This window comes from Ammospiza caudacuta, chromosome 22 (assembly GCF_027887145.1).
Source record: "Ammospiza caudacuta isolate bAmmCau1 chromosome 22, bAmmCau1.pri, whole genome shotgun sequence".
Taxonomy (NCBI): domain Eukaryota; kingdom Metazoa; phylum Chordata; class Aves; order Passeriformes; family Passerellidae; genus Ammospiza; species Ammospiza caudacuta.
In genome coordinates, this window is record NC_080614.1 from 7,191,962 (window position 1) to 7,217,936 (window position 25,975).

At 45.9% G+C, this 25,975-nt stretch overlaps 3 protein-coding genes across 4 annotated transcripts; 2 read left to right on the forward strand and 1 right to left on the reverse strand.

Moving 5' to 3' along the window:
- Nucleotides 1–3,636: 3,636 nt before the first annotated feature.
- On the forward strand, nucleotides 3,637–6,617 carry C22H1orf174 (chromosome 22 C1orf174 homolog). Its single transcript, XM_058818851.1, has 3 exons — nucleotides 3,637–3,810; nucleotides 4,368–4,841; nucleotides 5,581–6,617. The coding sequence occupies exons 1-3, from the start codon at nucleotides 3,646–3,648 to the stop codon at nucleotides 5,692–5,694; spliced, it is 753 nt and encodes a 250-aa protein (XP_058674834.1). The 5' UTR covers nucleotides 3,637–3,645; the 3' UTR covers nucleotides 5,695–6,617.
- Nucleotides 6,618–7,444: 827 nt separating this feature from the next.
- Nucleotides 7,445–11,300, reverse strand: DFFB (DNA fragmentation factor subunit beta). Of its 2 annotated transcripts, XM_058818861.1 has the most exons (7): nucleotides 11,187–11,300; nucleotides 10,856–10,982; nucleotides 10,585–10,773; nucleotides 9,795–9,874; nucleotides 9,470–9,643; nucleotides 8,979–9,079; nucleotides 7,445–8,501 (listed from the first exon to the last, which is right to left on the reverse strand). In XM_058818861.1, exons 1-7 carry the CDS (start codon nucleotides 11,298–11,300, stop codon nucleotides 8,285–8,287), a joined length of 1,002 nt encoding a protein of 333 aa, XP_058674844.1. In that variant the 3' UTR covers nucleotides 7,445–8,284. The 2 variants fall into 2 exon arrangements, with proteins under 2 accessions (XP_058674844.1, XP_058674843.1); XM_058818860.1 differs by lacking the exon at nucleotides 11,187–11,300 and having other exon boundaries at nucleotides 10,856–11,135.
- Nucleotides 11,301–11,421: 121 nt separating this feature from the next.
- On the forward strand, nucleotides 11,422–25,567 carry CEP104 (centrosomal protein 104). The gene is made up of 23 exons (XM_058818717.1): nucleotides 11,422–11,452; nucleotides 12,114–12,277; nucleotides 12,775–12,948; nucleotides 13,255–13,393; nucleotides 13,972–14,034; nucleotides 14,394–14,470; nucleotides 14,614–14,782; nucleotides 15,063–15,221; nucleotides 15,823–15,852; nucleotides 15,994–16,053; nucleotides 16,265–16,468; nucleotides 16,999–17,166; nucleotides 17,725–17,898; nucleotides 18,228–18,404; nucleotides 18,818–19,024; nucleotides 19,457–19,573; nucleotides 20,037–20,073; nucleotides 20,152–20,224; nucleotides 20,810–20,918; nucleotides 21,192–21,330; nucleotides 22,030–22,097; nucleotides 22,306–22,396; nucleotides 23,549–25,567. The coding sequence occupies exons 2-23, from the start codon at nucleotides 12,165–12,167 to the stop codon at nucleotides 23,680–23,682; spliced, it is 2,682 nt and encodes an 893-aa protein (XP_058674700.1). The 5' UTR covers nucleotides 11,422–11,452; nucleotides 12,114–12,164; the 3' UTR covers nucleotides 23,683–25,567.
- Nucleotides 25,568–25,975: the final 408 nt, after the last annotated feature.

Consider the following 25,975-nt stretch of genomic DNA (forward strand, 5'->3'; position numbering starts at 1 on the left):
CAGTGTTAGGAGGTGCCTTAGGAAGGATTTGCCGGGTAAACACTAGAGATGGTTACAAAAAGTGCATCAGTAGCAGGGGGATAAGAGCATGAACAGCAGGGCTCCAGGAAAGGGTCTGGGGAAGAGTCCTGGCAGGGCTCCAGCTGTGCCCATCACAGAAAGCCCAGTCCCAAACAGTTCCTCAGGCAGGTGCTGCAGCCCCCCAGGCTGGGCTGGGCTCTCTGCACTTGCTGTTCTCCGATGTTCCTCATGGTTTGTCATTAACGAATGTCACAGGTTTCCTCTTTGTTGCTCTTTCTCACAAAGCCCACGTACAGCTCTGTCGTGTTAATTAATTTCTTCAGATACTGCCTTTCCATGTTTGGTCGTTGATAAAACACTTGCTAGAAATCCAAAATAAGACTCAAAGATATTTCTCACATGGCAAGCATAAAGTTTCATTATGTACTGTAAATTGCTTGTGATTTCTGTGTCAAGGCTCACCAGCTCCTGATGTGAGCACTCCTCTGTGATGGAAATGAGGAGTTTATTCCATGTGAGTGGTGCAAATGTCCTCAGGTCAGCAGTGCTCAGGGCAGCTGCATCGGAGGGCTGCAGATCCTTGTGAATTTTAGTTCTAGATGGGGCATCGACTCCCAGAGAATTTCCCAGCACACAGTGCCTCTGGGAGCCCAAAATGGCAGTTCATAGAATGATGGTTTGGCTTAGAAGGGACCTTGAAGATCACCCAGTTCTAACTCCCTGCCATGGGCAGTGACACCTTCCTTAGACCAGGTTACTCAGAGCCCCATCCAGCCTCAATTCTCACCAACATTACCTGAGCTGGCACGACAGCACCATGCGATGGAAGGGAACAGCAGCTAAACATTTTTTCTTCGAATTTTCAACACAAGACCAACTCTTCCTGCTGAGGAGGCAGCCAGAAGGATGCAGCAGGGAGCAAGGCTCCTGGTCCTGGTTACTGGGAAGTGAATCTTCCTCCTGCTTTCTCCCCAGAAGAATTCAGCCACTTGAACCCCACCCACCTTTTCCGTGGCAGGAAAAGGCCAGCCAGTGCTCCTGATGGACGGCTGTTCAGCATGACAGACCTCACATTCAACAGTTAACAGCCAGCATGTTTACAGGCAACATTTTTTTTGGCTGCTGTCCCTGGCATGTCAGTCATGTTTAGCCAAATGAACTGGGAGGATTATAACAGACAGGGACACTGGTGCAAGTGACAGGCGCAGAGACAAGTGCTGCAAGAAGCTCATTTGCACATCAAGTTTCACAGCCCGGCTCTCCCTTCCTGCTCCATAAGCTCATCAGCTGCTGCTGCAGAGCCGCCAGTTTTCACAGGAATGATGGAGCTCACAAAACCCTCTTTTTATTTTTACTTCCCTCCCTACTTAGACAACAGATTCTAACATAACCCATTTTTTAATATGGAGAATAAGCCCCCTTTTATGTGGAAATGTGGGTTTAATGTAAATAGCTCGTGCTGCTCTGATTCTCTCAGAGGGCTGTGGGCTGTTGGCAGTCCCTCTGTTGCCTTTCAAGTCACTTGGGAGTCACTGCTGCTGAGATGGGGATGGATCTCACAGGGATCCACAGTCTCTCCTGGGTGCTTCCTGTGCTATGTGACAGTTTTTATCTCAACTATATTTCAGAATATGCAGCAACATCTGAAGCTGTGAAATTGTCACTACCTGCCCCCAAAATAACGTGGTTAAAGGAGGGAATAAGGAGAATGTGACATGAGAGCTCTGGACAGAGCCCTGCCATCCCAGGTCCATCTAAGCTGCTGTGTCCCTTGCACTCTGTGTCCAAGGTCACCTCACAGAGCCTCATGTGCTTGTAGTTGTACCTCACCCCACCGAAGGCCATAGCACTGCTCAGGGCTTTGCCACCCCCTTCTCAGTGCTCAGTCACATCAGCTTTCCAAAGCGGCATAAAACCCCAGAAACATACAGTGTTGTGAAACATATTTATTAGAATTAAATTTTCCTTACTATTTTCAGTTTGTTGTGGAAATTAAAACAAGAACCACGTTTTCCAGCTGCAGAAATGCTGCTTTTCAGCCAGCTTTAGTCTGCGGCTGTTTACAAGACAGTATAAGTTTTCACTGCCTAATAAAAACAATCATCTGTATTCCATGGCTGCAAGCAACAACACTGTGAGAGAGTGGAGCAAGTCAAGGAGGTTTTGGAGAAGAATATGAATTATCTCACCCGGAGAACAAAGCATAGACGGACCCTGAGCACCGAGGGAAATTGCACAACAACGTGCGTGCGAGTCTCCAAACCTGCATGGTTTAACTGGGGGATTTTATACTTTTGAGAAAAAATGTATTTCTTGAATATCCCCATAGGTACAGTCTTGCCACTTATTTCTGCGATTTAAATTGTTGCTTCTGTTTTTTAAGGCCAGGCTGAATGGACAAGCATTTAATCAGCCAAGTTGGATAGAGGAGCACAGGTACCACTGAGACTCGTGGGACAACTCTGCAATGAGCAAGAACATTAAAGGCTGCTATAAAGAAACAAGCTCCTGTGCCCTCAGATGGACAGAATTATAAAAATCCCCACAGCATCCCCAAAGCACTGAATTAAGTGGAGAAGGAGCTGTGTTTAATGTGATGGATGGAGCCCGCGGGCCCCATCGTGGGGACGTGGCCGTCAGGGCACCGGTACCTGCCATCGCTCCCCGCAGCACCTCCCTGGGAACATCAGACAGGATAATTACCTACTTAAATCTGGGTGCTTTACTACACAGAAATTCATCTGCTACCCTCAGAGTCCTTGAAGTTAAAGAGGGATTTGAGTTACTGACATAATTTGTTCCCTGAGGGCTGTGGAAAGCAGAGAGAAGAACATCTGAATAATAACTCTTCGACCACGTCTTGAGCGCTGCTCCAGAGTGAGACACAATGGGAAGCAAACGATTTCAAATGTTTATAAGCTACATAGCTCCCAGGCAGGATGGGGCTGGGTTTTTCCCCAAGCAGCTGGGAGGGAGGTCCTTCAGAAACTGTAATTGCAGCCTTCCAATACTTAATGGGAAACCTATGGGAAAGATGAGACAAGACAATATACTAAACCTTGTAGTGACAGGACAAGGAGGAATGGGTTTAAACTGATAGAGAATAGGTTTAGATTGGATATTGGGAAGAAATTCTTGGCTATGAGGGTGGTGAGGCCCTGGCACAGGGTGCCCAGAGAAGCTGTGGCTGCCTCATCCCTGGAAGTGTTTAAGGCCAGGCTGGATGAGGCTTGGAACAACCTGGGATAGTGGAAGGTGTCCCTGCCATGGCAGGGAGTGGGACTGGATGATCTTCAAGGTCACTTCCAACCCACCCCTATTGCGTGACCCGTGAGGAGCTGCTTTGTGCTCACTTTTAAGGTGATGCTGTCGGTGGTCCAAGCTAGGGGCTATGACATGTGAGGGGCTCCGGCGTGTGAGGGACTCCCTTGTGAGAGGGGCTGCTATGTGTGAAGGGCTCCGGCGTGTGGGGGGCTCCGGCGTGTGGGGACCCTGGGCTCCCCGCCCTCGCTTAGTGGGATGAGTGCCGGTGCCCAGAGCCCTTTGCCCGGTGCCCGCACTCGCCCCGGGGTTCCTGAACGGAGCTCCACAAGATGGCGAGCGCGGGCCCGCGCTTGGCCCAAGATGGCGGCGGGCGGCACGGCACGGGGCCGGGGGCGCTCGGACACCCGCGGCCCCTCTCGCTCGGCCCGGCCACGGCCCCGGCACCGGGCCCGGCGCTCCGCGGAGGCGGCCTCAGCAGCCGAACCCGCACAGCCCGCGGGAGAAGCAGCCAACACGGCGAGTCCGGTAGGAGGGACGGGGCCAGGTGGGATAGTGTGGGAGGGAAAGGCCGCGGGGCCGGGCGGTCGCAGTGGAGGGATCTCAGGTGACTATTAACAGCTACAATCTGAGCATCATCGTGTGGGAATTATCAGGAGAATTGAAGTAAATTTATGGCCCTTCCCGCTCCTCCCATGACGTTGTTTGTGCCGGTGCAGAAATACAGAGCAGATTTAGCCGATTGCCGTGCTGGGTGATGACAGGCCTGGCACAGTAATTCCCATTAGCATCATCCTTAAGAAAATAAGAACATGGTGATTGACCTCTTACGGTGCTAGTTTATTCTCTGAGACAAGTGTTTTTCTCTTGCTGGTGATGGACTGTATATTGTGGTTTATGTGAGCTGTCTGCTCCTCTTTTCATCTCTTTATATGTACTTTATACTAATTACTTTTCTTAGAAGGCTTGGATCAAAATGCCACTTGTGTGATGGAGCCTTTCTGTTCCTTTGTAAGTAAAGAGAGGAGGTGATTTTATTTTTTATTTCAAGTGAGCTTTACGATCTTGTCTTTTTTTTCTAACAGCGTTCATCACATGAAGCTGCTGAAGGACAACCTGCAAAGAGGATGAAATACGAAGAAAGCAATCTAAAATCAGAGCTAGAGGGACTCACATGTGAAAGTGGAAACCTTGCTGCGCTGGGGGAAACACCTAAAACATCTGATGAGGATGGAGTTTCAGAAGATCCAAGAGACAGCAGCGTAATCCAACAGAAAACAGATGAAAGCATTCCAGAGACTGATGAAGGGAAGCAGGAGAAGGAGCAGGAGCCACACACGGTGAAATCCAGCGGTGCTCCATTAAAAACAGGTGGATATCTGCACCACTATCACGTATTCAGTGAGGAGGAGAGCAGCTGTGGGAGCTTTGATGGGGCCACCTCGGAGGACACGGATTGCCCACGGAGGCCAATGTTCCTGGAGCACAGCAGTGGCCTCTCGGATGAGGACAGCAACCAGCCCATGCCAGTGCACCGGTTCTTTGGAGATGTTGAGCTGGTGAGATGATGAGTCTGTTCCTGTTTTAGACCCAACCCTGGTCTGCTTAAAATTTACCTCAAAACTGGTGAATTTGGCCAGTATTGTTGGGCCTTGTACCCCAGCTATCAGAGATGAAAGTACTTGCTGAGCTGAATTAATTTCAGGTGTAAAATCTTTCTTATTTAGATTTTTTAGTCCAATTCCATGACATAGGTATTTTTACTGATAACAACATTATGGAGACACAATATTGTTGGGAAAATAGGTTTATGCCGGTCTTTGATTCTTAACAGAATCATAGAACAGCTGGGGTTGGAGGAATCTTAGAAATCACCAGTTCCAGCCTTGCTGCATTGTGATTGTTTGGAATGGAAACTGGTTTCTGTCTACCTCAGCTTTTAAACTGACCCAAGAGCCAGAGTTTTACATCTGAATCCCTTTAACAAGCATAACTTTGGGGCAAGTGATGCTGCTGCCTTTTGGTTGTTTCTTGTGGTATTTAGGGAGCAGTGAGGATTTGTTTAGGGAGCCCTTCACCCTCTGCCAATCCTCACACCAGTGAAAGGAATCTCAGCCCTGAGAGTGCCCATGGGTCTGGTTTGTGCACACTCCCCTCAAAGCCCCACAGCTTTAGCTTTGTGCCACTGCTCCCCAGCTGAGGGTTGGTTCCTTGTCAGCTGAGGGAGCATGGGAGCTGGAGGTAGCAGTTCTGCCTCCACAGACCTTTTCCTTGCTGATTTGATCTTTTTTCCTCCAGCACCTCCCAGCAGTTGTGCTCCCGAGTGTGACGAGGAGCAGGCGAGAAGCCAGGAAGCTCCATTTCATTGCAAAGGAAGATGATGAAGAGGAGGAGGAAGAGGAAGATGTCTAACAACAGACTGTAAACAAACCCTTCTTCTTTCTCTTTGTGACCACATGGCAATGGCTGTGTCAGTAACATGAGGTGTCTGTTTGCCTTTTCTCAGGGAGAGAATTGGGAGAGTTTGTTTTGCTGGAATTGGCGGATACAGTATTGCAGTTATTATCTGGGGCAAATACTGAATTTGCAGTGGTTTGGAAATAAAGTATAATTGAGCACTTTACCACTGATACTTCAGAAAAAAGCCCAGGGAATAGAGAAGTTCTTATGGCTTTTTTTGTAAATTTGAGCCTCTATCTTGAGAAAGTATTTGGTTTCACTCCTTTTTTTTTGAAAAATAGTCGAGAAAAGGATGCTGGAGCATCTTTTAATTCTGCAAGGTCTGTGCCATCCAGGTAATAAAGGAGCCAACTGACTCCCTGGTACAAAGAAGGTCAGAGGTCTTCCTTGTGTGGGTTGTTTACACCTAACCCAGCACCAATTGAACCTCAAAAATGCAGTTCTGCTGGCAAAATGAAATGCAGGCTGTCAGAGTGGATTCAGTGTGCTCATCTCTGCGAGTTCAGCACGTTTTCATTGCACGTCAGCTCCCCAAACACCCACCCCGTGGTGCTGCCTCCTCCCTCCACCTGCTGCTGTAAGTGTTGTCCTCTGTTGATTTCCAACTGGTTTCCAGCAGGGATTTTGGAAACAAATGCTCTGGTGGTGATACACAACAAATACCTTCCCTTGGATTTGATGGACAGGGAAAGATTGCTGAGCTCCCTCTGCATGTTAAAAAAAAAAAAAAGGAGCAACCTCAGCCAATTCCAGGAACTGTTAATTCACCCAGTGTTTGTGGGAATATTTCTTTGAAAGTGTGATTATGCAATAAGCTTCCAGATATTTATTGTTATAGCTCCTTCTGTGTTTCTAAAAATAGAGAGAAAATGTTATCAGCAGATGGTTTAAATAAATATTAATTTCTACAGCTAGAGCTTGTTAAACATTCAAAAGTTGTAAGGCAAACAAATTGCATATGCATGGCATGGTAATGCATTTCCATTTCCACTCCAGCTGATGCATTGTTTCTGTCAAAGATATTTCTTGGCTCCTTTTCACTCTAATTCTGTAACACGGAAAAATCCAGATTTTTTAATTGCATATTCATAGTTCCAGCCCAGCTCTGTGCTGCAGCAGCTCCTCCCAGCATTCCTTCAGTGCTGTGTTTGCTGCTGGCTCTTTCTAGCAAACACAGTTTCACACACAGACATTCATTTCACTTGCAGAATGCATTTTCAGTTTGGGGGACATGCCACACAGGTGACACCGGGTTTGTCACCAGAATCCTGCCCAGTGCCCTCCCCAGTGTCAAACAGTGCAGGAGGGGAAGCTGGAAGGATTGATTGCATGCAGTGGAATTAGAAATCCTGTGATAGAAATGCACCTCCTTGCTTTTCAGAATGCACTGTTTGGGAGGGGACTGAGTTTGTTGTTTAAATCAATATTCTATGTAGCAAAGCTTCCAAAACCCAGTAATTTGGGGCTCAGGCAGAAATGTCATTTCCACACAATTTCATGTGGACTAACTGGTCCAGGACCAACACTATGAGGGAAAACAGAGCTTTTTCTAGTTATTTACAGAGCAGTAAGTAACTGGTGCTCAATTCATAAACACATTTCCCTTCATGCTCTATCACACCTGATTAATGTCTTGTGCCCCTTCATGTACTCACACACTCACAGATGTGGGGGCATTTTTTTATTTGAAATGTTCACACGATTTACATTGACAATCCCAAAAGTTCAGTTGCTATTAAAAAAAAAAAATTCAAGTAAAAAATTGAACTATTCCTGATTTGTTGCCTGAGGTAGGAAATGTTTTACCAAAGCAATATTCTCCAAGGCAGTGGGTAAACATTACTGTAAACACGATCATTGTAGCTGCCCTTTCTGGCAGTGCATCAAGTAAAACTCAAGCTGGAGGCAGAAAGTGTTAGAAAGGAGAGGAAAATCAGCAGGGAAGATGGCAAACAAAGGTGGAAAAAGCAAAAAAATCTCATGGGCTTGCTATTCTTTCTAGGAGATGCACATCTGAAGCAATGGCAAAGGGGCAGGTGGGGATGAGGGCAGGAGTTTGGCACAGGTGAGGTGGCAGCTCTGCTGCTGAACCACCTTTGGAATTTCTGAAGCTATCTGCAAAAGGCACAGATAAAACATGATCCTAAATCCTTCTTTGTTTGGCCTCATCTCCAGAGGAATATGAGTCTATGAGCCCCTGCAGGGTATTTTGTAAAAAATGTTTTGTCCAAGTTTCATTTCTGTGTACTGTGAGTTTTGGGTCAATGCTGGCCAGAGATGACAGGGTAGAGTCAGAGTCAGCCTCTGGCTCATTTTCTACCTTTATCACACTTGATTTTAGCTTGATTTGAGGGAGGCTTGTAAGGAGTGGGAAGGCAGGAGAAGAGAATTAAATGGGATATTGGAGTGTGCTTTGTGAGGCTCTGGTTGGGTTACCCAGCCAGTCTTGTACCAAATAGTTCTTATTTAAGAAATTGGAGCTATTTAAAAACAACAGACTGACATGATTGAAAAAAGCAGCAGGTCCCTTCCAGAGACAGCACTAGGAAATCTCCTGGGTTTGTTTCCTCTTTCTGTAAATTCTGCTTTTGTCACAGCTGAGGTTATGATTGGTTTTCTTATGGCAAGCAATATGTACGAGTTTTAAATTATCCAGGGTAAACAGCAGCTGATAGAAGTATTCCCAGTTCACTTCTCTCCCGTCTCGTGTTTTGACAGCTTCTGCCAGTTCTGGGACAACAGCACGTTTCTTCTCAATTCTTGGGGACACAAAAGACAAGACAATATTGCCATCAGGAGTTTTTTCAGAATAATCAAGCCTCCATCTTCCTTTCAGAGCCAGGCAGAACTGCAATTCTTTCTCCATTACTAGGCATATGATTTTTTTCCCCCCAAGGAAATTAGTTTAGCAAATCTTGTTTGCTTCACACCAACATTTGAAATGGTTCAGAGGGGATTTTGCTGGAGAGGAGAATTGACACGGATAGCACAGTGAGGAGGGGTTTGCTTCCACACACAGAAAATCTGCACAGAAGCAGAGCAGCTAATGAGAGGCAGCATTTCATCTGTCTTCAGGGTTTTGTTCTCACAGCAGCTGCAGCATCCCAGCACCTCTTCTCACCACATATTCCCAGCAGAGCTGACTGCACAGCAGGGGGAATGGACTAAGGCTGAACCTTTCTGGTGAAGCTGAAGGCCACAAAGCAGGTAGGTCTGTATTAACACTTTGTACATACATGTGGTCGAGATTCCAGGTGCTGAAGAGGATCCTGCTTTCCCTGTTGCTGTAGGGGTTGATGGAATGCTTACATGGGCAGTCATCTCTGTCAAAAGGTCCCTGTGAAAGGTGTCACACTTGTCACCCCAGAGTGGTCCTGCCACCCACATCCCCCCCAGCCTGGCACTGCACCCAGGAAGCTGTTTCCTTCCTCTGATGTTGAGGGGGAATGGGATCAAACTGATAAAAGGGGAAGTTCAAGTCAGGTATACAGAAGAAATTCTTCCCTGTGAGGTGGTGGAGCCCTGGCACAGGGTGCCCAGAGGAGCTGTGGCTGCCCCATCCCTGGAAGTGTCCAAGGCTGGGTTGGATGGGGCTGGGAACAAACTGGGCCAGTGGAATGTCCATCATCTCATTCCACCCCTGTCCATGGCAGGGATGGAGTGAAATGATCTTTAGGGTCCCTTCCCACCCAAACCATTCACGATTCTTCAGGAAGGCTGCAGGTACCTGACAGGAGAACCACCCCTCTGCAGTGCACAGGCGTGCTGCCTCCTCCTTCTCCCTTCTGTCAAAGTAGCACCCGTTGTACTTCACAGATTTCAGTTTTTCTGCCATCAGGTCGATTATCCCTCTGTAGGCATCTCGTGCTGAAGGATGAACGTTTGAAATAAAACCAGTAACCTAGAGAGGGCAAACCCAGCAATCACTCCTCAGTTCCTGTGGCAGCCTGAGGCTCTTTTCTAACATCACAACTGTAGAAATACTTTATATTCCTGCAGCTACAGAATTACTGTTACAGCTTGACATAAGTTACTTCAACAGCAACTTTTACCTCTCTCATGTAGCCCCGCATTCTGCTCTCACAGCTATGCCGCAGGTAGCTGGATTTGTTCTTGAACCGAGACTCCAGCCCTGGAGGGAATGAGATTATTTTGTACCTCAGCACAGCTCCTGCCCAGCTGGGAGTTCATACTGGCTATTAGGTTGCACAGGTTTTTTAATTTCTCATTTTTATTTGACTGGTTCAGGACCACTGTGCTCTTAAGCACTTAAAAGGATGCTGTAGAGCATCTGCTGAAAAAGCAGGAGCTGGTATTGTTATGTTTCTTGTTATTCTGTATATGAACACCAAGAAATTGTGAAAGGAAAACAATTGTTGGGGAAGAACTGCAGTAACGGCTTGGGAATGGGAAGGGAAACTTGCAGATTGTAAAGAGAACATAAAGCTGGCAGAGATGTCCCAGTTATCCATATACTATTAGCAAATCATTAAAACATCATCAATGCAGATTTATATTAATAGAGGAAATGCATTCCAGAGCTATCTTTATTAAACCAATAGGGAACTATTAAAAAAAATCATTTTAGCTTTGATACTAAACTACTAACACATTTAGCTTTAGATACTAAATGTTCATGTACTTTAAAGAACATGCACATTTAGTATCTAAAGCTAAATGGCGCTAACGGAAGGGATAACTAAAACTCCGATCAAGCACCCAATCGCACCAGCCAGAACTCCCAAACTTTGCTTTAAGAGCAACAAACCTGACAGAAGTGACTTTTCAGAGCAGAGCAAAACCCGGGAGTCGCGTAGCAGCTTCCTACAGCAACAAACGCACCTTCAAACCATTTCTTGTCCTCTTCCTTATCCTCGGCCAGGATGTTTTCGCTCAGGTTGTGGACGAGATCCGCCAGCAGCTTCTGCCTGTGGGGAGCCCGCTCGTCCGTCAGCAGCCTCCGCGCAGCCTCCACCACAGCGCCCTGGTGGCTGCAGAAGGCGGCCAGGAGCCGCTCGATGTCGCTGGCACCTGGGGCAGGTGAGGCGGCACCGGCTGAGCCCCAGCGGCCGCCGCTGCCCCCGCGCCCCCCGCCCGGCCCCGCCGCACTCACAGCCCCGCCAGCTCTGCCCGGGGCCCAGCAGCACCAGCTCCGTCTGCGCCGGCAGCGCTCGGAAGTAGCTCTCGGTCAGCTCCGTGCCGTCCTCGTAGAGGCAGAGGCGGCTGCCTGCCAAGGGAAGCTGCCCCACGGGCGGGTGAGACCCTGCTCCAGGTGAGATCCCGGCTCCGGGCGGCCCCGACCGCAGCGGCTGCAGCTCCGCACGCGTCTCGGCGGGCAGCTCTAGCCCTGGCCCGGAGCGGCGGCACCCGCTACTCGCGGTCCCGTCCAGCATCTGTAAGCGGCATCCCAGCCTGGTATCGTCCCGTCCCGGTCCGCCCCGCACCTGCAGCAGCCGGCAGCCCTTCCTCAGCAACCCGCGCAGGCTCCCGGCCGCCACTCCGAACTTCTGCGGGCTGCCGCACCCGCGCAGGCGGAAGGGCCGCAGCGGCTCCGCCATGGCCGGGCCGGTGCCGCTCCCCGCCCGGGGCCGGTATCGGTGGCCGGGGCCGGTGCCGCCCCGCGCAGGCGCCCCGGGGCCGGCGGGGCGGTCGCGCCTGCGCGGCGGGGCCGCGTTGCCATGAGAGCGGCGATGGCGCCGCGCTGAGCCAGGTGGGGCCCGGCCCGGTGCTTCCCCTGCTCCCCGCTCCCCCTCCGCCCCAGGGACACCCCCCGGTCCCGCCAGGCTCCCCCGTGCTTTGTCCGCCGCCCGGCCTGGCTGTGCTCCCGGAGCGGTGCGGCCGTGACCCCTCCGGGCCTGCGCCGCCTGCGGGGTTGGGGCCGGCGAGGGGAGGGAGGGACGGGGCCGGTGTTGGTGCTGGCGTGGGCAGCGGTGCTCCCGGTGCTTGTGTCCCCGGCAGTGGGTGTGTGGCTTTCCCAAAGACTTAATTGACCTTGTGCTTTGCTTTTTGTTCGTCTGACTCCGACACCCGGAGCATGGTGCAGCTACAGGTTTGGTACAGGTTGCTGCTGTATTCATTTGTAACTCATAGTTTCAAGGTCCGTCTTGGGTTAGCAGGTTTAATTTATTGGTAGGCTGCTCTGCGAGTGATCTAAATCCTCGTTTTGCTCAACAAAAGGTTAAAAGATCAGTTATATTCACTGATCTTTTAGCTTTTGGTCTATATTGACTGACCCACACCTAAAGAACATTTATGGTGCCATTGTTAATTAAAGGGATTATATATTTGCACTCATCATCTACTGACTCAACTGACCTCAGGGTGCAGTTCTTTGACCGTAGTGCCTCAGTGGGTTTTTGTCACCCTTCCAGGGATGAATCTAAGCTTGAAGGCCGTGGCTGTGACCAGCTCATCTGCCCAGGATGCCACACAAGATCGGTTTCACGGTGATCAGCTCGTCGGGACACGAGGATGGGTTCAGTGCTCGGGAGCTGATGGTTCATGCACCGACCGTGAGCGGGTGGCGCTCGCCCAGGTACTGTGAGGGAATGGCCTTGGAGCACTCAATTTCAGAAGCACCAAGTTTAAAATGAGTGGCAGATGTACTGTGCATGGTCAGAGCAGTTTATAGTATGCCAAACCAAGCTGATAAAGCAAAAAAGTTTCCATAATCCCATGGCACCCTCATCCTGGGGGAACAAAGCACTTTGGTTAACACCTAAAGGCACTGCATTGTATTTATAGAAAGTCCTGGAAAATGAAAATGTTTTTGTTCTTGGCAGTCTTGGAGTTTGGCTTAGTATGAAAAATCCATTTGACTCAGCACATCTTAACATGTGTGGGGCACCTGAAGATATGCACGCAGTAAAGAGAAGGGAAAAGTGTTTCCACTCTACTCTTGGGATTCTTACAATATTTATAATATTAGCTTACAATTAACAACTTGAAAGTTCCATAATTAAATGTTGCTTAAGTTGGAAGTGAAATCTGCTTTGAAATGATGATTGAATTCAGGAGCTGTGTCTCTTTCAGGCTCTGTCAGTACCCCCAGGAGATCACCCTGCAGCTGGTGGAGCGGTGTCGGATCCGGAAGCTGCAGCTGCTCGCTCACCAGTACATGATTGCGAGCAAAATTGAGTTCTACATCAGTGAAAGTCTGCCTGAATACTTTGCTCCCTATCAGTCAGAGAGGTTTCAGAGACTCGGGTGAGACAGAAAGTTCTGGATCAGTTTAATGTCTTAATGAGAAAAGTTTCAGGGGAGAATAATTCTCAGTGTGGGTTGTGGGTGATTGGTCATGCTGTGTGAGCAGCTGGGAGATCCTGGACTTGTGTGGATCTGTGACAAAGCTGGAGATGCAGGTGAATTGCCTTACCAGGTGACAGCACACAGTTATTTCAGTTGTGAGGTTATGAGGGAGGTTTCACAGTTGTTTCAGTTAGGAGGGGATTTTAAACCCCACCTGTGTGTTTGGATGTATCCTCTGCTCATGTGTTATGTTTTCCTTCCCAGTTATGTCCCTCTCTCAGACAATGAGAAGACTGATTTCAGAGCTCGAGAGTTGAAATCTGTGTACATGGATGCAGTTGGCCAGTACCTGAAGCTGATTTTCCATAAAAATTATGTCAATAAATACAACTTGTATGGGCAGGTGAGTTAGAAGTCCTTACCTGGTAACCCAGGTGACACTTCCATAGTAAAGAACAGACACAGAAATCTGCTCCCTTGATTTATGGAAGCAAAAAATGTTGGTTAAAAGCTCCTGTGTTTATTTTACTTTGTTTTAAAGCACAAAACACAAGGTTAGGAGTGAGTTGGGATCAGGTGGATGCACCTCATCCAGAACAAACGAGTCAAGGGCACATTCTGTCACTCTGGTTTGTGCTAAGGTTTAGCCCACACAGCAGGGTCTGTGTTGAGGACAAGGAACTCCCTCTGAGAACAGCTCTGGGGAGCCACTCTGAGTGTTTTGGACCTGTTGTGGCATAAAGTGAAGATGTTGCACAGCCACCGTGGTGCAGACACACAAACACCTGCTCAGTTCTGCTGGGACTTGTTTCAGACCATGGGGTTGTAGATTTGGTGATACATTTTCAATGGAGCAGGAGGAACATTTAGCACTCTGCTTCTCTCTGCTTCCATATCACCCTCCTGACCACAGTCCCTGGTTTTTGTTCCAAGAAAAGAGGAATGTGCTTACACATTTCCATTTTCTGTGAATTTCTGCAGGTTGCCCTGGTAGCTGTGAACATCATTGGGGATCCAGCAGACTATGGCATTGACATGAGCATTGTAAGTCCAAAGCATCCCTGTCCTTTTACTGATGCTCCATTTCTTCAAGTACAGGTTCCTGGAGTAATGGGATGAACCTTTCTTGTGCCAGCTCTTCAGCAGAGCTGTGTTGCATTAATTTATTTTTAATGTTCTCTTGAAGCAAGAAATTTGAACCTAATATGGGAATACAAACATTAAAGTGTTTGAACATTTTCATTTTTATTGTCTCCAGATTCTTTTGCTTCAGTGTGCCCTAAAACATAAGTGCTTTATGTTGCAAAACTGATGTTGGTTGTGGCAAGTCAGAATTCTGTCTTGAACACACACCTGATGTTGGTGAATGTGCATTGAGATTTTCTTTTTCCACCCTTCCAAAGCCTACCAGAGAGCAGCTGATAGATCACTACATGGGAATTAAATCAGATGACCCTGCTTTGAATGGAACTTACCTTGGGTAAGTTTGTTCTTTGCATATACCCTGGCAAAACCTCTGCTTGGTGTAAAGCAGTTGTTGATCTCTGTGTTTTGTTAATTCCCTGCTAATGAAAAGAGAAGCCTGCTTTATTGTGGTTTCATTTATTCATTTTGTGCCTTCAGGAAACATGACTCTATTTCACCTCTGGATGATTTGGCCTTTGACATGTACCAGGACCCAGAAGTGGCTCAGATAATCCGGAGGCTGGATGAGAAGAAGAGGGAAGCTGTGCGTCTCGAGTGCTATGACCACGCCAAGAAGCTCAAACAGGCCATTGCAGACTTGCAGAAGGTACTGTTGGAAGAACTTTGACACCTAAGTGAAGCAAAGCCCAGTGACCCATCAGGAATCATAATGATTTTGTTTGTGTGGAACCATTATGATTTTCGATATATTTCCCAAATGATTAATTTTAAAATCACATAGCTTGATTGAGTAATTCGCCTGGGAGCAATGAAAAAAGTAGAGTAATGTGATTCCAAGAAATGCTCAGTAAAGTGATTCCAAGAAATGGAATGTCACATTTCCAAGAAATGTGAGATGATTCCAAGGTGATTTGTACCAATCCTAGGTGGGCGAGCGACTCGGCCGCTACGAGGTGGAGAAGCGTTACGCCGTGGAGAAGGAGGATTATGACCTTGCCAAGAAGAAGAAGGAGCAGATGGATGAGTACAGGCTGAGGGTGTACCAGCAGCTGGAGCTGCACGACCTCCTGGATGCACAGCTGCTGGTGGGTGCTGTTAGTCCAAACTAACAGGGTGTTCTAAATAGAAATGGCACAGCAGCCAAACTTCATTCACAGGTTAAGGGAAATTTTGGGATTTACTAAAGCGTTTCAGTTTTCTCTTTGGATTGTGGATTTCTTCAACCTGAGACTCTCAGTGTGGTGTTTTATGAACATGCTTAGTTCATAAATCCCATTAAACTGTTGAAGTCTCAAGAAAATGACATTAAAATCTTGAATGTTTTGCATAATTTCAAGACTACCTGATGCAGATGAATAAGGTACTTTTTCATATTTTGGAGGGGTAGAGGGGGCTTAGGATGGTATCAAGGCTAACCATACAGAATCCATGTGATTTTTTTATATCCATAGAGTTATGTAATGTGCTCAGAACAGGAAGTTTTATAATCTCTCCACACATGCACCCACACAGAATTATTTTCTGACTTTTTCATAAAGCTGCATTCAGTGGGAATGATGACACACCTGTGAGCCAGGTTCAATCTTTACTTGAAATCACCAGAAGCCTGTTGACAGAGTTGTAGCTGTACTGAGAGATTTTAGCACATTTTTAGCCTTGCTGTAAAAATCTTCTTCTCTTTCTCAGATCCGAAAAACTGAGTTGCCCTTGGGATCTGTGAGTGGCACTGAGAGCTCCCAGAACTCCCCTCCTGAGCCTGCAGACCCTCCCCAAGCAGAGCCCCTGAGGGCAGAGCCTGTGCTGGAAGAGCAGTTGGTGGATCCCACTTCTTCTGAGCCTGTTGTTCTTCCCTACCAGTCCCCTCTTTCTCCTCAGACTCAGCCCACAACCTCCAAGGAAGTGTTTCCCAAGGAAAATGTGAGTAGTGTTCCCTCTGTTACTACAGAAACCTGTCAGAGCAAACAATCTGATGTCCAACCTTCCAAATAATGTGGTTAACTCATGGTTAACTGGGGTGTGATGCTGCTTTAATTGAGAAAATTGCACTGAGGTGATAAGACCAATTAGTGATAAAACCACTTCACATCTGCATCCTTTCAAGAACAACAAATTTTATCTTTTCTGCTAGGTTGAAATTGTACCTTATGATGAGAGACCTCTCCCAACCATCTGCAAGCAGGTGGATGAAGCTGTTGCCTATGTTGAGCCAGAGGTGATTGAGGAGGATGTGGGTGATGCTCCAAGGACTGGCAATGCTGGGGAGCCTGAACAGCTCACACAGAAGGCACTGAGGGAAGCCAGCCCTGTTGTGGAAGTTTTTGGAGAGACTTTGGTAAAAACCAGTAAAACAAACCCAAAACCCAGTAAAACAAACCCAAACCCCAGTAAAACAAACCCATGGGTTATTGTGCTTTGGGTTAAGAGGATTTTTATGTGTTTAGAGATGCTGTTTTGAAATCTGAGCTTAAAATTTGACCTTGGCTCTATGGATACTTGTTTACAGTATTTTTACCAATCTGTAGCTTTGATGTTTGATTATTTGATGTGCTGATAGACAGACAGGATCCAGCAGACTGCTTTAGGGTATGGACCCAGAACACCCATAACTTGCCACTGTCTTTTGGGGGGAGGGAAACCCTCCCAGTGCCTGGAAGGGCTCCCTGAGCCTGACCTGTTAATCCCATTTCACTCATCTCATTTCAAAGCATGCGCTTTTAATAAAGCCAGATTCCTGTGGGGAACACCTGGGGACTTCACACTTCAGTTCATATGTTATTTTGAGGCTGGTTCTCTATAAAAATGTTAAATACGTATTGAAATATCTGTTGGGACCTTTTAAGAGATGGATTGTTGTGTGCTCAGGTTTCAGGAGCATATTCCAGAACTTGGTCATGTCGAGAAGAGGCTTTACTGGCTGTGTATGAGAAGCTGATGGAAGTGTCAGTGGACACTCCAAAGGAGGATTTAAGGAACATGCTGAGGGCTGCTGTTTTCCTTGTGAGGAGGGCCATCAAAGACACTGTATCTTCAGTAAGTTGGGATAAGTTTGGTTCTCCAGTGAAGAACTGGCAACCAAAATTGCAGAACCTTGGGGTTAGGATACTTTGAACAAACACTACTGTTGAATAAATCCCAAACCAAAACAATAACCCTCAAAACTCCCAAGATAACTGGGCAATATCTGGCATTGAACAGATGGAGAAAACTGCCCAGGGCTGAGCCATGAGCTGGTGCAGTAAATGTGCAGTGAGGTTGATCCTTTTTCTTTGTTAAATCTGAAATACAACAATGAAATAACTTGTAGTTTCCAGCTCAAAGTACTGCACTTAGCTGAAGGACACTTGGGCATCAAATAAACCTTAAATAAGAAGAAAAGAAGAAAATTGAGCTGGTACTCTTTATGAAACAATTTCTGAAGCCTTTCACCTAAGTCCTAGCAACAGGTTTTCTGGAAGACAGTTGTCTGAAGTAGCTTCCATTAAGGGTGTTACTGTAATTCAGATTAAAAATAGATTTTACTGTATTGTCTGAAAACAGGGGGCTCTGTGTTGGTTTTGCTCAGTGTTTTCTTTTTCCTTTTTAACTTAGGTTTTTCAGGCATCCCTGAAACTCCTAAAAATGATCATTACCCAATATATACCAAAACACAAACTGGGGAAGATGGAAACCTCTCATTGTGTGGAAACAACCCTGCCACATTTGCTTTCTAGAACAGGAGACTCTTCATCCCGCCTTCGTCTTCTGGCTTCAACCTTCATCCAGGTGGGTGTTTCCCTTCAAATTAGGGAGCTCATAGGTGAGAAACACCTGATCAGAATGGACTGTGAGACTAGGGTTGGCTGCTGTGAAGTGTTATATCTTATCACAGAATCTTATCACAGAATAGCTGGGGTTGGAAGGGCTCTTTGGAGATCATCCAGTCCAACCCCTGCCAAATCAGGGTCACCTGGAGCAGTCTGGGGGTACCTGCTGCTGCTGCAGGTGTGACTCTTGTGTTCTTTGCTGCAAGTGACCTACAGAGATAACAAAACTGCTTTGCAAAGACAGGTAATTGTGCTTTTCCAGTGTGCTCACTGACTCTGTGTTCCTAGGAAATCGCACTGTGTCCTGAAGTAAAACCTCTCCAGATTATTCCAGGGCACCTGGCTAAAACATTAAAGCCAAACTCCCCAACACACCTGGCAATGAGTCACGTGGAACTGGTGGAATCTCTCTTGGTAGCCATGGGGACTGAAAACTCTGGGTTTACTGTCAGCAACGTCATGAAGGTAAGAGGTCGAGGTTACAGCACAGGGAGGATTTTCTGATGATTTTCTGGGGGCTTGCCTGGCTTTTTTTGAGTGCTTGAGAATTCCTGGAGAGGTATATTCCCCTGCTCAACAGTGCTGGTAATTTTAGAGCAGGTTGGACAGGGCTTGGAGCAACCTGGTCTAGTAGGACATGTCCATGCTTATGGTATGGGGTGGAATGAGATGAGCTTTAAGATCCCTTTCAACCAAACCATTGTGGGTTCTATGAATATCTGAATATCTGGAAAAGAGGACCAATGAGTTTAAAAGTGTTTGCAAGAAATCCTGTAGGAAGATTTCTCCTGCTACAGGAGAGTCTTGGACTAATAAACCAATCCTTAAAAATGCAAGAAAAAAGAGAGATAAAAAAATTTTTTTATCATTATTTCCAGTTTGCCACGGGAGCTCTGGAGCACAGGGCTCATGAGGTGCGTGAGGTGGTGCTGAGGATCATCTTTGCCATGTACAGGGAGCACAGGGCAGCTGTGCTGGAATATTTCCCTCTGGACGACGCCGGCGCCCGCAGGACCGTGCGCTACAAAACTCTGTTTGAGGGCTTTGCCAAAATCGATGGGAAATCTTCTGAGAGTGAAGTGAGGGTATGTAAGGAGAGGCAGAACTTGCAGGGCCACTTCAGACATGGTGGATTGTATTTGTGGGGTTCCCAGACAAAGGAAGGAGTGATAAATCTGACTCCATGTTCTCAGAAGGCTAATTTATTATTTTATGATACTATATTATATTAAAGAATACTAAACTAAACTATACTAAAGAATACAGAAAGGATACAGACAGAAGGCTAAAAACATAATAATGAAAACTCATGACTCCTTCCAGAGCCCTGACGCAGCTTGGCCATGATTGGTCAATAAGTCAGAACAATTCACATGAAACCATTGAAACAACCATGTGTTTATTATTTATGATACTATATTATATTAAAGAATACTATACTATACTAAAAATACAGAAAGGATACTTACAGAAGGCTAAAAAGGTGATAATGAGAACTCCTGACTCTTTCCTGCCAGGCACAGAGAAAAGCAGCAACAGAAGCAGAGAAACAGACAAAGGAAGGAATGAAAATTCTAAAAAGCCACTCAGAAGCTCTCAAATTAGTGTTACAAGCAGAGGTTGAAGATGAAGAGGTGAGCATGTTTCAGTTTAAGGTTGTTTTAATCCTTTGCTCCTTGGATATCGTGGACTTAGATAATGAACATTGGTGTTGTCTTATTAAAAAGAGTGAGAAACTCTAGACATACCCTGGGTGACTTTTCTCCTTAGCAGTCCAGCTTAAAATCTGGGGTGTTGTTCTAACATAGTGTAAAATTTGGATTCTTTATTATAATAAAACAATAATACCAATATAATATAATAATATATAACATGACATAATATGTATTATATAATACCTTTGTAATATAGCAATTATACCTTTCTAATATAAAATAATACCTTAGTACAAGTGATTTGCCCTAGAACCAGAAGCACAAATGTTGTAGTGCATTGGCTCTGCTTCTAAATTTTAAATTCCAGACAGAAATCAGAATGTAATGTGTTCCCTTTCTCTCTGGAAGGCAAATTTTTGAGTTAAATTTCTTTGTTTGATAGGAGAAAGACTCTTATTTTCAGAAGTCAGAGAATGAAGGTAAGTAGTTTGAAATATAAGTTAAGAAATGTAGATTAATTAAATTGTGATCTTGGTTTAATAGTTCTCTCCTTACAGGTTCCCAGGTATATGAAGCTACAGCAGGAAATATTCAGGAGGAACTTTCCTCTGTTGCAAATTACCTGGATAAGTAAGTGAGATGAGCCTCTAATCACCTTAAGCCTTGGTGTCACCTGTGAGCTCCTAACAGTAATAACATTTTTCCAGTAGATCAAAGCTAATTCCTTCAGCAATGAAACAATAAAGACTAAAATCTCTTCCAACAGATTTGAAATGATCACCAGGCAATCCTAGGTGCTTTTCTTTGAAGTTCTTGGATAGTGTGACTTTGTACTTTTTCTGAGTATTTGCTTGTGGGCTAAGAAGTAGCCACAGTTTAATGTTAAGCTGCCAGTGTGAAATAGGGGGAAATATGGTGGGGGTTTGCTGGGTGTTGTACGGGGAGGGCATAGAAGAAAATTCTGGAGCCAGAAAGCCAGTTTTGATGAGGTGCCCTCAGAACTTCTGTAGAATTAATCATTCTCTAAGAAAAATTGCTCTGTGATTGTATTTACCCTAAATTACAAGCCAGTACCTGCCCCATTCTAAGCTCAACTCTACACAGGGGAAAGAAAATCTTCAAAATAGTGGGGGCTTTTGAGAACAGTTTGGAACAGAAGGAACAGGGCTCATCCATTTCTCTCTGATGTCACTGATGTTTGTGGTTTTTTCCCAGCTTGTGTATATTCTGTGGTGAAAGGAACGAGTCCTTCACTGAGGAAGGGTTGGATCTGCACTACTGGAAGCACTGCCCCATGTTAACCCGCTGTGAGCACTGCAAACAGGTCAGACTGAAATTCCCAGAGCTGCTGAGACATGGGCTGCTGTTATTCTGGTTTAGATATGCAAGATATTTATCACTGCAAGATATTTAATTCACATAGGTGGATTCTGAACACACCCACGTGATTTGAGTAGTGCTTTTGGAGAAGAGCACCAATAGAAAATGAGTTAATAACTGGACTGAAATGAAATTTTCCTTTTGTCATTTTGCAAGGTGAGGCTGAGCTGATCCCATCTCTGCTTGCTCAGCACAAACCTTGCTGGCTGTGTTGCAGATGCTGGAGATCTGCAGCCTGACAGAGCACCTGCTGACTGACTGTGACAAAAGGGACAGCTTTGGGAGGTGCCCACGCTGCAGAGAGGCCGTGCCCAAGGACGAGCTGCCCAGACACATAAAGAGCAGGATTTGCAATCGTGAGTAGCTCCAAACAGGGAGGTTTAGATTTCAAACACCAGGGATCTTTGGCAAGTCAGGCTTAGGGATCTGTGTAAATCTTCAGGATGGGATAAATGCCTGAGTTTTCTGGGGCTTGGCCTGTGTGAATGTTTGTTGGGAGGGTGAGTGAGAGGATTGGGAAATCTCTTCCATATCCCTGTAGATTAAACACTATCCCAGCACAGAAAGGACATGGCCCTGTTCTGGAGTGAGGTCAGAGGAGGCACCAAGGTGATCAGAGGGTTGGGTCCCCTCTGTGGTGTGACCATGTCTTTATTATTCCCTACATACACTGTGGGGAAAGGCTGAGGGAATTGGGATTGTCTGGAGAAGAAAAGGCTTTGGGGTGACCTAATTGTGGCCTTCTAGTAGGGGCTGAAGGGGCTACAAGAGAGGTGGAGAGAGGCTGTGTAGAAGGGCCTGGAGTGACAGGACAAGGGGGAACAGGATGATCTTTAAGGTTCCTTTCAATCCTTGTGATTCTAGATTCTGAGATTGCTTTTGATTTTGTTTTGATGAAGATGATTAAACACAGGGCTTCTTTGGGAGCAGTTAATGGTAACAGGAGCTGGGTTAGTCATTGGGTAGTTTTATGCTACTTGCTCTGCAGATTCTCTTCTTGTGTCTGATATTAGCCTCTCTTTGCAATTCTTACCTTATTTTTCAAACAATTTCAGCTGCCAAACCAGAAAATGTGGCAAACCACTGCCCTTTGTGCCATGAGAACTTTCCTCCTGGAGAAGAGGTGAGGCCACCCTTCCCTTTGGGCAGATGTTGGTATGGGTTGGTTTAATGTGATGGACCTTCCAAGATATATTAAAATAATGGAGATATTAATTTCTATTCCATAGCAAGGAGCTCATATTTTAAAAAAGCAGATTAAAGTGCTGTTGATATAAATTAGTGCTAATTTTGCTGGAGTTGTGCTATCATTGCTTTGTAATTGACTTCAGGCCTGGAGATCTCACCTGATGAGCAGAGATGGCTGCAAAATGAACCAGAGGAGGACATCCCTCCTGAACAAAACCATTCTGCTGCAGCCTGGTAAGACATCAGATAATGATAATAACATTTATACTTTTTACTGTGTTGCCTTTGCTTAAGGAAAGTGTTATATCCCCAAGAGCTGGGTCTGTGCAGCTCCTGGTTTGCATTTGGGTGAGAAATGATAATTCTTGTGCTGGAGCAGTGTGCCTGGGAGCAAATTCCCAAAATCATGCAATAGCAGTCATGTTCAAAGGAGGACACGAGCTCAGCTGGTGGGGAACTGGCAGATTTGACAAATTGATCAGTTCAGGGATTTTTTCTGCAGAACAGGATGACCATGAATAGAACAATCAGCTGAACAGTGTTCTGGAAAGCTCCTGAATGCTGACACAGGGAACCAGAGCCTGATTTAGCTTTTAGTGTCCAATCAAAGGTTGCTAATCTGATCCTAATTACAGGGTGAACTGAACAGTGAGTGCTGTGCACTGCTTTTCCTTTCCAGGCCAGACTCAGGAACCTGACAGATTTATCATTGTGCAGCTTTTTCACCATCAAAGAGACATTGATGATGTCAGGTGGTGTTTTTTCCAGCAGTTTCCTTTTTGAAGAACATGGAAAATCCTTTTATTTCCAGAACAGAGAAGTTTAAAAAACTGCCTGTAGCAGCAGAACTTTTGGCCAGTAACATCCAAACCTTTCCTCCTTCAGACTCTGGAGTTTTCTAGTCAGCTGTGTGTTCAGTTCACATTGTCTGAGCTGTGCTCTGCTCATATCTGCATGTCACTATCCCAGGTTCCTGGAAAGAGCTGTGGAATTGCCCATTCTAGCTGACCTAAGTGAATCATAGGGGTTAAAATCATCACTTTCTGGTGTTAAATTGGATTCACAATCCTGTCTGTCTGTCCTCCGCTTTGCTGTTTGTACTGGCTAATGAGGCACCAGTCAGTTGTTAGTTTATTGCTGCTTAGAATTTGGAAACAGAAGCAAATCCTGCCTGGATAAGCTCTGATTCTATTTCCTAGAGGTAGGAAAGGAGCCCTGACCATTCAGACACTGCTGGTGTGGAACATGCTGAGCTCAGTGCCTGCCAGCTGCTGCTTGCTTCAGTCATTAAGACTTAACAGATCTTGGGAATCAAAACAGTGGATTAAATTCACTCCTGGGGACTAGATGTGCTTGCAATAATGATCTCTATTTTTCTCTTTGCAGCCAAAGCATTTGGCCACTATTTAAGGAGACCAGGTCCTTCAGGAACAAAGTTTCAATCTCCTTCAATAGGAAGCAAGATCAGAACTCGAGGGGCCCCAAATAAAAACACTGGCAAAATATACTCCAAGCGATGACAGGACAAGTATTTCTTCCTTTGTCTGAATAACTGGGCACATGGCTTTTCTGAGCTATTTAAAAATTGTAGGCAACTTGTATCATCTTTTTGTGGGTTGTTTTTAGGCTTGAGCAGTGCCTGGTGTGATCCCCACGGCGTTGCTGTCGCTGCAGCAAAGGGCTTTGCTTTGCTAGGAATGCTCATGTTGGAAATACCAAATGCTCTGGGACAAAAACATTATTTTGACAGAATACTGTGCTCTCCTTTCCAATCCCATGTCAGTAATTTAATGGGTTCAAAGACATTAATTATGTCAAGAAGTCTATTTCCTGGTGCTTGAGGAACAGGAACCACACATGGGGGAAGCCTGGCCTTGTGTGTGTGTCAGCTTTAGGGTTCTAAAGGCAGCAGAGCTGTACCCAAAGCACTGCTCAACCCCAGGAATTTGCACCAAATGAAAAGCCAGAGGGCTGGCTGGATGCTTTCCTGGTTGTGCCACTGTGCAGGAGGTGACAGGACATTGCAGCCTCTCACTGTGCACCAAGTGCCTTAGGAGCCCACTTGGCAGGAGGGTTAAACTAAACCCTCCAAGTCTGTATTCCCCTTACAGAAATGAAAAAATAATCTTGGTTGGGTCCTGAAGAGCTTGAATTAGTAAATATAGTCATTTTTGCCTGCTTTAGTGCACTTTCAGCTCAAATACTGAGCTCCTTTAATTAGGTATTGATTAAAATAACCATCCACAGACTGGAGCACGTGTCTTGAACAGCTTCAGAGAGACAGTCTATTATAAAGACCCAAGGCATGAAGCTTTGTACCAAAGCAGCCATTCTCACATCTCTAACATTCTCTCTTTAACATTCCAGCTGTTGCTTTCCAGTGTGGAATTGGTACCATGGGCACAGGAATGAATGGTGATGATAATATGAGGGGAAATTTGGGGTTTTTGCTCCCATGGAGTGACTTTGTGGTGTTGTTTTGTATATAGAGCTGATTTTGTAATACAGTTTTTCTAGTTTGCCTGCAGCCTGCATACCAGATTATGGATTTTCCAGGTAGATCAGTGTGCTTGGATTTCAAAATTCTTTGTATAAATTGTTTCTCTAACTCTTCAAAATACATATCTCAATATTTATACACAATTAGGAACATATATATAGGTGTTTTTATTTTCCCTTTAGTGACATGGGTTCCTATTTGAGGGCCTGATTCTCTATGCTAAATAAATAATAAATATCTCAAAATAGCCTTTGATCTTGCTCAGAGGTGTAAGGATGAAAACTACTCTGTAGTACAATCAGGAAATAACTTAGTGGTGATAAAATAACAATTTTTTAGAATGTGAAAGGACCCTTTTGGAGTACAGAAGTACCACCAATGTCATGTTTAAAGGTGAATTTATGGGATTGCTCCTTAATTAACAACCTGGCTTTGCTGCAGTGGCAGAATAAACACTGGAGTGAAAACCACCGTGAGGTTTGATGCTATGCCACCAAGTCCTGAGCAGAATATTCCAGAGAAAATCCATTGCACAGGTGGGGGTCTGGGCAGTGAAAGAAGGGCTGCAAAGGGTTGGACTGGAACCTGGATTTGGCAACAATGGGGCCTCAGTAGGAAAGCAAGGAAAGAGTGTGGTCCTGAGTGATCTCTGTCCATCTGAGCTGTGCCTGAGTGTCAGCTGGGGCATTTTCGTTTGTCACTGCAGAGATGGTTCCAGAGCAGCCCCTGTCCATGGGTGCAGGAGTTGATCTCATCCCAAAAGACCTCTTGGTGTTCCTCTACTCCAAGAGAGCAATTTATAGTGATTGCATGTTCCTAAGTGCTGGATGAGCTAATCACATATTGAAATCTAGGAGATATTATCAGGAAAAGGAGTCACTTGTGTTAAATGCCAGTTATTTTTATTGCACATATTTAATAAATTACTTTAGCCAGTCTGGAGGGTACGTCTGCATTTTCCACCTGCTGCAATGGAAATGGGTGCAGAGTGGTGTGAGGCTGTGGTACCTGTGGGTGCCTGTGAGTGCTGTACCTGTGTGAGCCATGCCTGTGGGACCTGTACCAGCCGTGACAGTGTGTGGCATTGTGTGCTGTGTGTGAGCTGTATCTGGACCTGTACATGTGTGAGCTGTACCTGGACCTGCGTGAGCCCTGCCTGTGTGACCTGTACCAGTGTGTGCTGTATGTGAGCTGCACATGTGTGAGTTGTAACTGGACCTGTGTGACCTGTACCAGTGTGTGCTGTATGTGAGCTGCACATGTGTGAGTTGTAACTGGACCTGTGTGACCTGTACCAGTGTGTGCTGTGTGTG